The sequence below is a fragment of the Myodes glareolus genome, chromosome 10, assembly GCF_982192425.1.
Source record: "Myodes glareolus chromosome 10, mMyoGla1.1, whole genome shotgun sequence".
In the NCBI taxonomy this organism is placed as follows: Eukaryota; Metazoa; Chordata; class Mammalia; order Rodentia; family Cricetidae; genus Myodes; species Myodes glareolus.
In genome coordinates, this window is record NC_142035.1 from 64335677 (window position 1) to 64350984 (window position 15308).

Genomic DNA, 15308 nt, shown 5'->3' on the forward strand with positions numbered 1-15308 from the left:
ATTCCTCCCTGTTAATTCTGTTGAATTGCTTTTTGAGATTGAGGGCAGGTGTTGGGTTTGATAGAGCACGGGTTCAGTCACTGAAGCAGTATGATTGATAGCTTGTGAGATTTTTAACTTACAATCAAGATAGAGATAGACAGTGACTGTTTCTAGGGAGAACTGAGCTCTGCCTAGTGTCCTGTCCTTTACCTCACTTCCTTGTGTCTCTGGGTGTTGTCAAGAACACTATGGCAAGAGTTGCAACTCTCCACAATAACTTCATGAACTTCATATTGTCCTTTGGAATTATTTGTAATTGGATATTTTGTGGTTTATCAGTATATAGAAAATGCCTAAAAGTCCCTAAAATATTAATTCCTTCTTGGATTAAACAAAACTGCACACTTATTATATGACAAACAGATAGTAAAGATGAAAAGAAAAATGGGAAGAATATATACTTATGACAAATTATGTTTGGTTTCTAGAGAAATTAGTGTCATTTGAGATTTTTATTTGGTTTCTTTCTGTGTTCACATAAGCATCTTGCAGCCGCTTGTTTTACGGCCATGGTTCTATTTGTCGTCATATCTCCTCACTGCCACCACACTGAAATTAGCTTCTCTCTCCCAAAGCAATATTGACATATAGTGAAGGCAAGTTTCAGAAAGTGAAAGAAAGGAAGTGAAATCTGTGGTTTGACAAAAGAATGTTTTAGAAGCCCTCTCTAGATTATGATATTATGAGTTGAAGGACTCTATAGCAAAACCAACTAAGTAGGGTAGCTATAGATAATAGTAATGTACTATGTGTTCCATAAACCTGAGAGGAAGGAATTTGACTGCTTTACATAAAAATCTAGCTAATTGAGAGGATAAGTTTGTTTACCCTTAAAATACTATATGATATGTACATATTTTGAAATATTATATGATACCCTATTAGTATGTCCAATTCTGTGTTTCTGCTTAAAAGGTATTTTTAATTATATGAGAAAAATAAAATGTTCTTAATGTTTTAGAAAGTGTGAAGATGTTGGCTATGGGTCAACCAGGATATTGTTATTATATTATTATATTCAGACACAAAAATGACCCTATAAGCCATGCATAATTATGATACACATATGTTTATGAAGCAGTAAATTTTATCTTTAAACCTAGGGCTTAAGCCAGAATATCTCATTATGTATATATAAAGGCTGCAAAAACTGAAAATAAAATGTGAAAATTGAAACACTTGTGATCCCCAGAAATTTAGCTATTCACTTTATACCAACACATAATGCAGAAGAAACAGTTCTTCAGACATTAGTCTCCTTTCTCTGGAGTATATCTTAACTAAAGCTTTTCTGGGAAAATAAAACCACATGTTTAAAGGTTTAGAATAATGAAGTAAGGATTAATTATCTAAACAGGGTGCAGTAAATGAAGACTTTCAAGGAAGGAAGAACAATTATTAAGCAGTTTGAGCAGCAGTACCTGATTGTAGTATTTAAAGAGAAGCATAAAAGTCATGTTAGTTCCCAGCTGTCCTAATTTGTGGCCCTCACATTTTTCTAAATGTATATTGTAAATGAGCTCTTGGTCTCTATTGTCATGTGATACTTGTAGAATTGAATATTGAGTATTTTCAGAATCAACCCATACTACCAGTTCTGTGCAAATTGCTGAGATGGGAAGAAAGAAAACAAATTGAACATTTTCTGTTTTTCATGGAATGTGTACTATAGCAAGTAAGGGAAGAAAAACTCTAATAATCTGCATCAGCTAGGAACCTGGTTCCTAATGTAAGCACGGGTAGGAGCTGCTAGATGGAATAGGGCCACAGGTCCTGGAGTAGTGGATAAGATCTTAAACAGATTTGAGTGATGGGTGAAATTTACCTGGGCTGTGGCCACAAAGTAAATCAATATGAATGAAGACTCATTAGCAGGAAGGCACACAGAGACAAGAAGAAACTTAATCTAAATGAAATTAAACTGGTGTTGATAGATTGGTAAGGAAAAGGTAAGATGGAAAGGTAGGGCAGTCTTAAAGGGCCTTCAGGTATGGGCCAGGCAATTTAGGATGAGAAATAATAAGATTTAGAGGACTCCTCAACAGCAATTCATGCTATTTTTTAAAAGGTGAGGAAATATAGTCTAGCAGCTGTTCATAGATTAGCAGTGAAAACATGGGAAGTAAAGTCCATGAAACTGGTCTAGGAAGCAAGTTTTGATAGGACTATATGGAAATAATGTGACAGGAAGACGAAAAGACATTGGCATCAAAATTTGCACAAGCTGAAAAATGAAGAACCAACAATTACTCACATACAATATCAGCAATTACTCACATGTGATGAAGGTAACCAGAAGCACTTATTATTATAGAAGGCAGAAGGGTTTAGTGAAAAATCAAGACAAGCTTTGTTTTTGTTTTGTTTTGTTTCAAGACAGGGTTTCTCTGTAGCTTTGGAGATTGTCCTCGAAGTAGCTCTTATAGACCATACTGGCCTCAAACTCAGAGATCCGCCTGCATCTGCCTCCTGAGTGCTGGAATTAAAGGCGTTCTCCACCACTGCCCAGTCACAAATGACTAGATTTCATGTTATAACATATACCCCAAAGACAAATGTTTTTAATCAATGAGATTGGAGTACAGTTGAGATGGTCAGACAGAAGTCTAAGGTTGTTATTTGGGTTCTGCATGTAGTAGGTGAGTAATCCTCATGTACTTCTGGTCTCTTTATGAAGCAGCTGTGGAATGCTGTTTTCATTCTACCCTACTACATGAACTTCATTGTCTCTCGTAGTTGAACCTGGTGGTAACTCAATGCTGAATACATATCATATGCTAAGTGGTCTTCCTTCATGACTAGTTAATTATCTAACAAACCTATGAGGATACAAATATTAGTATAGCATTTTCAGTTGAAGCACCACTTGTGAGGGGAATTTTTCCTAAGTCACATGGCAAAGGGGATATCAGAAATAAAATTATGTCTAAGTATAGCTTGTAGTAAGGAGACTGCTATTTAGTTCCCAGCCACTTAATAGCTCAGCCCCAAAATAATCACTGAAACTATAGTTTTTAAAACACTGCTTGACCCATTAGCTCTAGCTTCTTATTGACTAACTCTTACATATTAATTTAACCCATTTCTATTAATCTGTGTATCGCCACATGACTGTGGTGTGCTGGCTAAAAGTCCAGCGTCTGTCTCAGGTGGAGCTACATGGCTTCCCTCTGACTCCACCTTTCTTTCATCCAGCATTCAGTTTAGTTTTCCCACATACCTAAGTTCTGTCCTGCTATAGGTCCAAAGCAGTTTCATTCTTCATCACTATTAATCATAGCATACAGAGGGAAATCCCACATCAATAGCTGATTTCAGAGAATGAACTGTTCTACTTTGAAGTCATTTTGAGGTCTAACTAAAAAAAGAATAACCCTGCCTTAGCCATAGAACAAGTAGTAGGAACAGTAATGTTAGCAGCAGGAGAATAGCATCAGCCATAGAGAAGCCAGAAGAGTGATGCATTTGAGAGGGACTGTATTGACAAAAGAGCATACTACAAAGAGATCCATCAAGGTGTATGTGTAACTTAGAAACAGCAGCAGGGAAAAGGAATACGAAAAGCGTGTCTTCAAAACTGTAGTAATATGGAAGCTCTCGGAAGGCTGTCAGAAAGACATGAGAGGTGAATAACATTACAGGCCACATAAATTGCTAAACTATAGAGCAGTTGGGTTCTGACAACAAATGTTTAGCAATAAGCAGACAATCATCCACCCAGTTTTCTAATGTAGTAGAATTAGAATGTAGAAAGGTGGAAATTCTCCTAATGCAGTAATGCATTTCACTAATCATTCATGCTGATGGCATTCAAAATTAACGTCTCAAAACAAGATATCTTGACATTTGAGCACAATCAAAGGAAGGTCACTCTGACCTTCTTTGTTATTGTCCCTAAAGCAGCCAATGAAGGAATGCTTTGACCTTCCTCTAAAGTAAGCATGGGACTTCCATTGCAGGTGTGCCCTCTCTATACCTTGAGGAAGGTAACATGAAATAACCTGTACAGACAGTCAGTATGCTGTTCTTTACAGGATCTGTTTGTTTAATCACACTGCAAACCTCTATATCTAAGCCAGTAGTAGGTGATACCCAATAAATAAGCAAATCCTCTGACTCGATCTATACAGTATGAAATTATATGTTAAAAACACTATCTGAAATGAAATTGTGGTGCTTTGTATAAGACCTATGGGCTTCTCTAGGTGAGAGCTAATGAGAATTCCATTTGATTTGGCACTCCCCAACTTAAATTGAGTAACTGAAAATGGCATTTATTTAAAAACAAAGCTTCATGATTTAATAAAAAAGTTTTATAGTTAATGTTAATATTATCTGTTAAGGGGATAAAAATTAAAACATGGAGATTATAAATTGCTTAACTTTAGTTCTGTAATTACTTTTCTACATATAACATTATTGTAAATGTGTATATGTAAGTAGACATGCCCCCAAAACAAACTCGTGTAAGTTATTCCATTTTCATATGTTGGGAATTTGCTTTTAAAATGCTAAAATTCCAGAACATTTCTATGAGCCATGAAATGGCCCAAGACCAGCAAATCTGCTCACACAGTTTGTTCAAAAACCTTACTCTAATAATGAAATGACAAACCAATATTACTCAAAAAATTTTATCTAGAGGACAATATGATCTAGATATTTATGAAGCATTAAACATGCTTTTATGCAGTGAATGTTACATTAATACATATACAAAAGTTATCTTCTTTACTTATTAAAAGCAATCTAACTGGTTAGAAAATAGCAACTTATTTCTTAATCAAGCAAAATACAGAAAAGTAACAAGTGTCGTCATCTTACCCACTGGCCATATGATCTCTATAATTTTTTGTGTTAACTCAACTCCCCAAATAATGTGAGGGAGGAGGAAAATAGTGACATCACCTATTCAATGGCTAATAAAAAACATTGATTGTTCCCTGCATTAGATCTCGAAAAATGGAAAATTTGTATCCTGTTCCCGAGGGTAAAATAAAAGACATTGGTGACTTTTTCTTCTTATTCTTGATAGACAGGGCTATTTGTTTCCTGTTCAAATTGAATTTGTCAGTGCATGTCAGTCGGGCTTTTCTTATGGGGCATGCTCACATCTGAACCATAATGAGTCTCAGAGCAGGATAAGGTACCATAGACTGATTGTCTATGTTGAAGAGAAGGAAACTCATTTGGGTCTTATGTTCATCACTTTGAATTTACTTTGTAAAGTTATTTTTTTAATTTTCTCAAGTCAATCAGAATCTTTTCAAATCTGCCAGTTACTCCACTGTCTATGTATTCAGGTATAGGACAGGATAGAAGGCTGGAAGCCTTTGGTTATGACTTAAATAGTTAATTTTACTGAGAAGATGGTGATTGGCCATCCAAGATTTTCAGCAGAATGTTGTACGTATAGCATTAAGAAAAATTAGCAAGGTCATAACATGTTGGGGGAATTGGAAAGGTGAATATAGAAGGCAAGAGAGGAGCTGATTTTTGAGGGTTGAGTTGCAAAGTGGTCATCAGAGCCTTAAAATGGAGAGATGTGGTGCATTCTCTGCCTTGTTCATGGCCATGCTTCTAGTGTACATGTAGAATCTGCAACTGCAAAGGTCTTGGTAGATGAATTAATGAACTTTAGAAAATCAGGCTGCATGTAGAACAGAAGCACAGACTTAAGCTCTACACCAGTATTTCAACCCTTGTTTGCATTGTTGTATTTAGAGAATTGGGGTGTGGGGAGCTAAGAACATTCTTCTATGCATATTAAATTTGAAGAATGTAAAGGAAAGGAAAAAGTAAATTTTAAGAAGAGATGGAAAAGAATAACAAAATTTCATTATGGTGCTAAATTAAAGAGAAATATCATTTGTTGTTTTCCTTACAATAATGCTGACAGGTATTATCGAGGAGTAGCTAAGTAGAGCATGTGATATTTCCAGTTTGACGATGCAGCCAGAACTGAGGTGAATGAGGACTGTTGCGGCTTCATGTGAACAGTTTAAACATGAGTTACAAGTCTTAGAGAAATACATTAAAGGTATACTTCGTGAATATTTCTCTGGAATATATACTTTTGGATCCTAAACTTATAGAAAGTAACATTTTCTGTATCATGTATATTTCTTGCTTTTATATTACAAGAGTCTTGTATTTTAGTAGAGTGCCAATTCTCTGAACAAAGTATATATGATTAACTTTCACCTCTGAAAAATATACTACCACATTATCAAGAACCTTACAACTGATATTTATAACTCACTTACATTATAGCATGAAGCTAATTGAACTTACAGAAGCAACAGAAATATCAGGATTTAGTAAGAATACTTATTGATTTGTCAGTCTTAGAGACCACTAGAGCTTTTATCCAAATATTTTAACTATAAATTTTTCCATATTGGTAAATTAATAATAGAGGAAGAAAGGAGGTTCTGAATATTGGTTGATATAGGCAACATCAAGGTTTAATCATTATTTTGTGGTACTACAATGTGAATGCATTAGATTTGGTGAATTTCAAGAACTGAAGACATTGTTTGTTTTTTTATTTTTTTAATGTCTCAATGCTGCTCAATAAATATTTGTTGAAGAGATAGTTGATAGGATAAATGAATATTAATAATATTTAGTGTAACTAAGGATATTGCAGGCACATACAGATGTCACTGTATACCTCTTAAAAGCAAATGTTGAATTAACATAGCAGCTTATGTTACTTTTATAGGGGACTAACAGAATCACTTCTATAGGGTGTAGCAGTCACACAGACTTTAACACTCCAGTTATTCTTTGTATTACAAAAACAACAGAGAGTTTCAATGAAACATTTGGCAGTAAAGAAAAGCTAAGTATTGATCATATATACCCTCCACATAATCTGGCCAGTGAGTCATAAAGGTGAAATTAGAAGGTCCATGGTGGGAAGCTGTTGGAAAATCAGTAGAATACCAAGTGCGGAACAAATAAATACCCAGAAATCCATATCTCATTATTATTGCTGTATGGTTTTTATTGCAGAAAAGGTATTAATTTAATTTAGTTTGGTATGACAAAGCAGTCTTGTCCTATTATTTGGTCCCTTAAGGACCACCTCTTATAATTTGGCTTTGCAGAGTCTCTGCTTTATGAGCCAGGCAAAAGTTTATCTATCTTGCCCTTTGGAGCCCTTATAGAAAACACTACCCAGTTCTCCTTCCACACTCACTCTGCTGTTTGGCTTTACAGTGTGTCTTGCTTAGGACTTTTATTGCTGTGTAGAGACACTGTGATTACAGCAACTCTTATAAAGGAAACATTTAATTGGAGTGGCTTACAGTTCAGAGTGTCCAACCATTATTATCATGACGAGGAGCATGGCAACATGCAGACAGACATAGTGCTCAGGGAATAGCCAAGAGTCCTATATCTTGTAGGCCACAGGAACTCAAATGATAGACTGAGCAGTATCCTGAGCATAGGAAACCCCAGAGCCCTCTCCCATAGTGCCATTCTTCCTCCAACAAGGCAACACCCACTCCAACAAAGCTACGTGTCCTGATAGTGCCACTCCCTGTGAGATTATGGGGTCAGTGCATTCAAACTACCACCAGTGTCATTGGCATCACTTCTGGCTCTCCGTGTGAGGAGTAGAATGCTCATAGGTCCACACTGAAGCCACAAAGTCAGAAGAGTAGCACAAGTGCAAAAATCCTCAAATAAGCTTCTAACATGCAGGAAAACTGAAGATTTAAGAAGCAGCCACATCATTGATAGTAAGGTAGAGGACTCCCTCCTGCAAGCTGAAAAGATTTGGGCTTGTGGCACCTTAGAGCATGAAAAGCTATTACATTCTGAAGCAAGGAGTCATGAAATTGTGATGTCAAATCTCCCTACAGAGAATCTGAAAGATCAGTGTCAATGACAGCCCGTGCAAGTGACCTCAACACTGATGCCCAGTGTGTGTCAGCCATAGGGCTTGCACCCAGTGTCAAGATCATCACATAATGGCTTATAGTTAAAACAAATAAGATGGAGTTTTTTTGTTTGTTTGTTGTTTTGGAGCTTTTTGGTTTATTTTCTTTGTTTTTGCTGCTTGCTTGCTCTTTTTATTTCCAGATTTTATTAGATACCTTCATAAACTGAACCTTATTAAGACTTAAGAACTTTTTTAAAAGACTTCCTACAACTTTGGAAATTCACTGTTTTTAGTATCCTATAATAGTCCTTCTGTAGCCTACAATATATTTTAGAATCAATATCCTGAATTAGTTTTTAGGAGTAGATAACCTGCTAAATGAGTATTTTGAGGGTATCATTTTAACCTTTCCTTTTCTTTATTTTTCATGGTTCTCAGCTTTCTAAGAAGTATGGTGTTCATGTCTGTGGGGAAGGTGGCGAGTACGAAACATTCACTTTGGATTGCCCTCTATTTCAGAAGAAAATCGTTGTGTAAGATACCATATCAGCATCTTCCTTTTTCTTAAATTTAAGTGATAGAAGCACCTAAGCATTTAGCTTGAGGCAGCTTTGATTGGAAGAAATAGAACATGTCCCTTAAGTTCACAAACACTCAATTTGTTTAATCCCAAGGAAGTCGTGTGAATACTTAAATCAATACCTGCCAAGGCGAGGCCTTCATAGAAGGCTGTAAACTTTTTAGACATTGCACTTTCCTTTACTTGCTGATTACGGCCTGCAGTAAAACTGGTGCCTACACACTGACACTTTTATCCTTTCCTGAAGTGTGAATTGCCTGTATTATTTATCTTTCATTACAGCTACGTTTGATAAACTACCACATCAGTAGCCTGTGGGTTCCATTAACTCTGTCCTCTTTTTCCTCTTTCTTGGCTTTAACAAGTTAGAATGATGAGACTAGACGTTTCTATTGAGTTTGGGGGGAGGGGTATTTTTACATACAAACTTTATTTTGAAGCAGATTCATTTTATTGTGAGCAGTGTGGTACCTCTGCCATAAATCATAAAAGATAGTATAATGAGACAATGGGAACTTAGTCTAGTTCATCACCTTATTAGCTGTGTTCTACATTATGCTACACTTCTTGTCTGCTGGAAGAGTATTTCCTGTGTTGTTTTTGTCTTTGTTTTTGTTTTTGTTTTGTTTCTCCTAAACTCATTTTTCCTGTTAAAGATGGTTGATGAATGAATAGCTTTGATACTTTCCAGCATTAAGCTGGGCTGTGGTTCTGCAGACCTTGAATCCCAGCATGGGAGGCAGAGAGGCAAGTGGATCTCTGTGAGTTTGAAGCCAGTCTGGTCTACAGAGAGTTCCAGGACACCAAAGACTACAAAAAGAAACCCTGTCTCTGAAAGAAAACAAACAAAAAGACTTGAATTCTTTGAACAATTAATAGTGGGCAAGGGAATAATCTCGGTAATTAAGACTAAAACTGTTTCATCCCCAAATCCAGTATTCATGATTCTTGCTTTCATGTTCTCCTAACTTCTTTTGCATTAGTAATTAACATCACTAATTTATTTGGCATTTTATTGTTGAGTGTCTGTTGTTTATATAAAACTCTGCTGGTCACTATAATTGATGCCTATTATTTCTTCCTTTATAAGCTCAAAGTGAAAGCATATCTATATATTAACTTAGATAGAATAGAGCAAAGTTATTTTCTACAAGTTTGTAGATGGGAGAAATTTTTTATAGCTATGCAGATCACAAAAGGATTTTGTATACAGGAAGTATACTTCCATGAAACAGTGCTGCTTATTATTAAAAAATAATTTGCATGTTTGGGTAAACTTAGAATATAATTGAAAAATAGCAATAGATTTACTTATTAACACAAGATTAACTACGGAAACAACAAGCAGAAATGCAAAGGAATGATACTCGACCTGGCCTTCTGACAGACTAAAGACTCTGAGAACCCAAAGGTCTTCATAAACACCTAATTGTAAGAAGTACTGCTTTCCACCTTGTCGTGAAAGGATCTCAGCATTGCAGTACTCCAACAGTGAAACAATTCAACATCTTCACTTTGTAGCTATAGTAGCTCAAGCATTATGCAGTTCACAACACACAAATATTAGTCCTGCCACTGTGTAAAAGGTGTCAGAGAATGTCTATTAAATAAGACCCTTCTTCCTGACAAGTTCCCTTCCTGTTTCTCTGTATGTCTGTGACTGTGTCTGTCTGTATGCCTCTCTCTCTCTCTCTCTCTCTCTCTCCCTCTCTGCCTGTCTCTCTCTCTCTCTGAAAGCATTTTTATGTTAATGCTTTTATAATCTGTGAAAGCTAGTTTTACCTTTTTATCCAAAATCTGATTCTTTAAAGGGTCAGTTTATATGAGTTCCTTTTCTTGCAACATTGTCTGTTTAATGTTATTTTATTCAGATATGCAATATGCATTTTGATAGTAAATAATCATGAATATGTATTGTTTTTGATCATGATATATGCAGTTTTAATATTTTTACATTTTGCAAATGAAACAAGCATTTTCTTGTGAAAATTTAGTATTCTGAACTCAAGTATTTTGTGGTTCTTTCTTCATAACTACATAACTTTCTAATGAGTAAAACCTTATTCAAATATGTTTTAAGCTAATTGCAAAGAGTTGAAGTAAGAGTCCAGAGAGATAGCTCAGTTCAGCTGTTAAGAGCATATACTGCTCCTGCATAGGACCCAAGTTCAACTCCCAGCACTAACATCTTACAGCTTGTAACTTTAGATCTCCACAGACATTGTCCAATCACGTGCACATACCTACACACACTTTATTTTTAAAATAAAGTAAAAGCATAATTTGAATTTTTAATATATATATTCAAAATAACTGGACTGGAGAGATGGTTCATTAGGTAAGAACATCTGGTGCTCTACTAGAGGACCCAGGTTTGATTCCTAGAACCTACATAGTGACTCAAAACCATCTTTAACTCCAGTTACAGGGAATCCAGTGACCTTTTCTAGGCTCTGGGCACCAGACATGCACATGATACATATATGCGGACTAAACATTCACACACACAAAAATGAAAGTAGATAAATCTGTTTTTTTAAAAGAAGAAGAAGAAGAAGAAGAAGAGGAGGAGGAGGAGGAGGAAGCAGAGGGGGATGGGGAGGAGGAGGAAGAATGGTGCAGGAGAATTGTCTGTATTCTGTCAATCATGTATTTTAATAAAACGCTGACTGGCCAGACAGGAAGTATAGGCGGGTCAACCAGACAGGAAGTAGAGGCAGGGTGATGAGAACAGGAGAAGGCTAGGAAGGAGGAAGCGCATTCCTCCATTCCTGCCCAGATCACCGAAGAGACAACATGTGAGCTGCCACGCTGAGAAAGGTACTGAGCCGTGTGACTAACATAGATAACGATAATGGATTAATATAAGTTACAAGGACTAATAAGAAGCCTGACTTAATGGGCCAATCAGCTTTATAACTTATAGAGATCTCTGTGTGATTGATTTTCTGGGACTTGCCAGCTGTGGGGTACCGGGCGGGACAAAAACCCCAATAAGCCGGCCATCATGTTACAGAAGAAGGAGGAGGAGGAGGAAGAGGAGGAGGAGGAGAAGGAGAAGAAAAAGAAGAAGAAGAAGAAGAAGAAGAAGAAGAAGAAGAAGAAGAAGAAGAAGAAGAAGAAGAAGAAGAGAAGGAGGAGGAGGAGTTAAAAATGAGCTTTCCAATTTTGCCATGGCCAGCTGCTAATAATATAACCAATGGAAGTAATTCATGAGAAATTAGAAGAGATATTTAGAATTTCTATTTTTATATTTTCAGTTGAATTGAAAATCATTATTGCTATATTAATTAACATAATTAGTTATTAATTTCACAGATAATCTTAGTTATTTATATGTACAGGGTATCATTATTAAAACTTGAGTAAATTTACATGTACCCATATGGAGGCAGCAAGCAGTTTGTACCATGTTACCTGTCAAATAAGCAGTAATTACCTGTCAAATAAGCAGTGTTGATAGCAGTGATCCTATAGTGTGAAGAGTGCAGCCAGAGCCTTCCACCACAGCCATTGCCTGTGTAAGGGATGACTGAGACTGTGTCTGAAGCACTGAGTCTTAAAAATAAAGATGCATTGAAGACCAAGTAACGAAGCTTAATGTTTAGCCCATGTCAAGCACATTTGTGAAGTGCAGTTGAACAGTTGAGGTCTCCAAATCATTCAGAGAGTTGTAGAAACTTAAATGTGAACTGTGGGTCCCTTTACATAGGAAAAGTGTCAGTGTTTCTTAGTATTGGCAGCTTTCAGGTGTCCTCTATTGGCAACAGAAGTGATTAGCCACAGGTATGGATTTGGTAAGTACACTAAATTATCTGTGTTGCAGAGACTCCTCAGAAGTAGTCATACACTCCGCTGATGCCTTTGCACCTGTGGCTTATCTGCGACTTTCAGAGCTGCACCTGGAAGACAAGGTAAGCAGCTGTCCAGTTGCAGTGATTTCAGACAAGTGACAGGTACAGGTCAGTTCTCTTGTGTAAGTCTCTAACAGTAGGCAATGGACCAGAGAAGTAGATTTCAACTTCAGCCAACAACTAATACTTTTGAAAATGTTGTCTAACACAAAAAGCCTTACATTCTGAAGAGACTGAAGGTTAATTATTAAAAGAATGATAAATACTAAGAAGACAAGGATAGTATAAAACCAGTAAGTCATCTAGCATGATAATCAGGTTGTAGTGCCTGAGCATGTGGGGAAAGGCTTGATGGTTAGTTGGACTTTCATTATGCAAGGCTTTTGAGGGAAAAAAAGAAGAGAAAAGTTTTCTAGATGCTATAAATGAGAAAAATGACAAAAAGATGGAAGATGAAACAAAATGTAGCAGTACATTGGTGTGATCAGGATGGAGCAGATGCCTGTTGAATGTGTCTTTGGGGGTACGTGAAGATATGTATTTGATATTTGTATGAAAGACCTGGAGAGATTCCCCTCTGTTTTCAGTGAAGTTATTTAAGGAAAAAGAGAGTCGTGATGGAAAGCACAAATAATAGGAAAAGGTCTTGTGTACAGTTTTCTTGCTCACTTCCTAAGGCACACGCATAGGCTGTCTATGTTTCAGGGAATCACAATGATGGCTTCTCTAAAAGTAGAAGGAAAACAGTGGTCCCCAAATCTCAGGATGAGTCAGTAAGAAAAGAGTACTTACTAGGGCCAGCAGGATGACTCAACAATTAGGAATGCGTTGGAGGAGGGAGTGGGAACTGTGATTGATATGTAAAATGAGAAGAGATAGTTTTTTTTAAATAATAAAAAAGTGAAAGCATTTACCATGAAAGCCTCATTATCACACACATACACACAAATAAATAAATAGACAGACAGACAGACAGACAGATAGATAGATAAATACGTATGTAAATCTTCCAGAAAAATTAATGATGATGAACAGGTTTGGATACCTATAGATTGAACTGAGCTAAAAGTAGACATTGGTGACCTTTTATCAAAAATTGGTGACATCAAAGGGTTATTTATTCCATCCAAACACTTTCCAAATTTAAAAAAAGGACCCTTTATTTTAGCCTTCCTCTACTTCTGCTGCCACAAGCACAGCTAAGAGCCTGAAACACTAACCTCTCCCTTACGCATTGTTCAGCTCTAAGCTTGGCTTCACCATGTAACCCACTAGGGTTCTCTTGGTAGTTCATTGTCTTCACAGGCCATTAGCCCACTGCAGAGAGCTGTTGTTTCTTTGAGATATGATGTTATTGACATTAATGATTATGTCAAATTTTCTTTCTTTTGTTTCCTTGTAGGTGTCTTCAGTACCTGGGAATAACGAAACAACTAATTATGTACACAATTCTTGAAATTTTATGGTGCATTTTAAAAATTATTATGACCAACTTTTCTCATTATGGTTTTGTTCCTCTTCAAAAAATATAATGGAACATTGGTTAACTGGAAAAATTTCCGTGAACCCTTCTCTAATAGTGCCAATATCCTCACTTTCTTTTTTAAAAGATAATTTCTTTTATTTTTTGAAATTATAATGTCATTACATCATCTCCCCCCTCCCTTTTCTTACATCCCACTCACTTGCTCACTTTCAAATTTAAAGCCTTTTTTTCCTTCCTGTTGTTATTATATACATAACCCTTTCTATGTCTCTCTGTTTCTTTCTGTCTCTGCCTCTCTCCTGCTCTGTCTCACTCACTCACTTGCTCTCTCTACACGCACATACACATGCTCACTTTCTTAAGTACATTAAAAACAACTTCCTTACTCTGTAGAAAGATACCTGTATGTATGTTTTCAGGCCTGACCATTTCTTATTGGATACCAGTTGGTGTGCTCTGCACTGCAAAGACAGTTTCTTCTGCCCTCAGCATTCCTTAATTGCCTGAAGTCCTTTGTGTGGTGAAGCAGCATGGCTGCCAGTGTCCTGCGTTGAGCTCATGATTAGGCAGCCACCTTAGTAATACTTCATGGGTGCAGCCTCAGATTCCTGGGAGAGGCAAACTCCATGATCCTCTGACCCTCAGGTCTTTCTGCCTCCTCTTCACTTTCTTTTTTGATAACAAGTCTCATGACCTTTTTATGGCATGCTTCTTTATTACCTGTTTTTATTACCCGCTTCTCTCTCTGACATTTTCTTTTCACACTTCTTTCCTCCCTTTCTTTCTTACCCCATGTCTTGGAGAAGAGGAATCAGAAAATGAAAAAGACTACTCTATCTAGACAAACAAGCTTACTGTAATCAATGGGTCACCAACGTGATTTTCCAGAATGTCATATATTAATATCAGTTATTAATATGCATTTGGATTCCCTTGTGTCTTGTTATGGCCGTTTCTACTTTTGGTGACTGTGAATAAAGCTGCTATCAACATTCATGTACAAATTTTCTATAAATGAAAATTCAGTTCATTTGTATAACTATTAAAGAGCTTAATTACTTGATGGTGAATGATCTGGTTTATTTCCATCGCTATAATAAATATTCTGACAAAAAGCAGCATAGTGGAGGAAAGGCTATTTGTTTTTTTATTCCAGGACATAGTCTAGAACTCTGGCAGCTAGTCCCTTACATCCACAGGAAAGAGTAAAGAGCTCCTTCGTATTACACTTACATGTTTTCCCTACATCATCCCATACTCCTGTCTATCTCCCCTTTAAAGTTGTGTCTTCCCTAACTTCTTTTGAGTTGGCCACTTGCTTTTTTACTCTTTATATGAATTTCACTGCCATGTTTCTTTCCCCCTATGGCAGTGGTTCTCCACCTTCCTAATGCTGTGATCCTTGAATACAGTTCCTCATGTTGTGGTGAACCCCCCATCCAAAAAAAA

At 36.6% G+C, this 15308-nt stretch overlaps 1 protein-coding gene across 1 annotated transcript in view; it reads left to right on the forward strand.

Moving 5' to 3' along the window:
* Positions 1–14922, forward strand: part of Dph6 (diphthamine biosynthesis 6) — a 106270-nt gene extending 91348 nt beyond the window's left edge. The window contains exons 7-9 of the mRNA XM_048459771.3: positions 8378–8472; positions 12346–12433; positions 13776–14922. Coding sequence (XP_048315728.3) covers positions 8378–8472; positions 12346–12433; positions 13776–13829 — 237 coding nt within the window. The 3' untranslated portion in view covers positions 13830–14922. The remainder of the gene's footprint in view (positions 1–8377; positions 8473–12345; positions 12434–13775) is intronic.
* Positions 14923–15308: the final 386 nt, after the last annotated feature.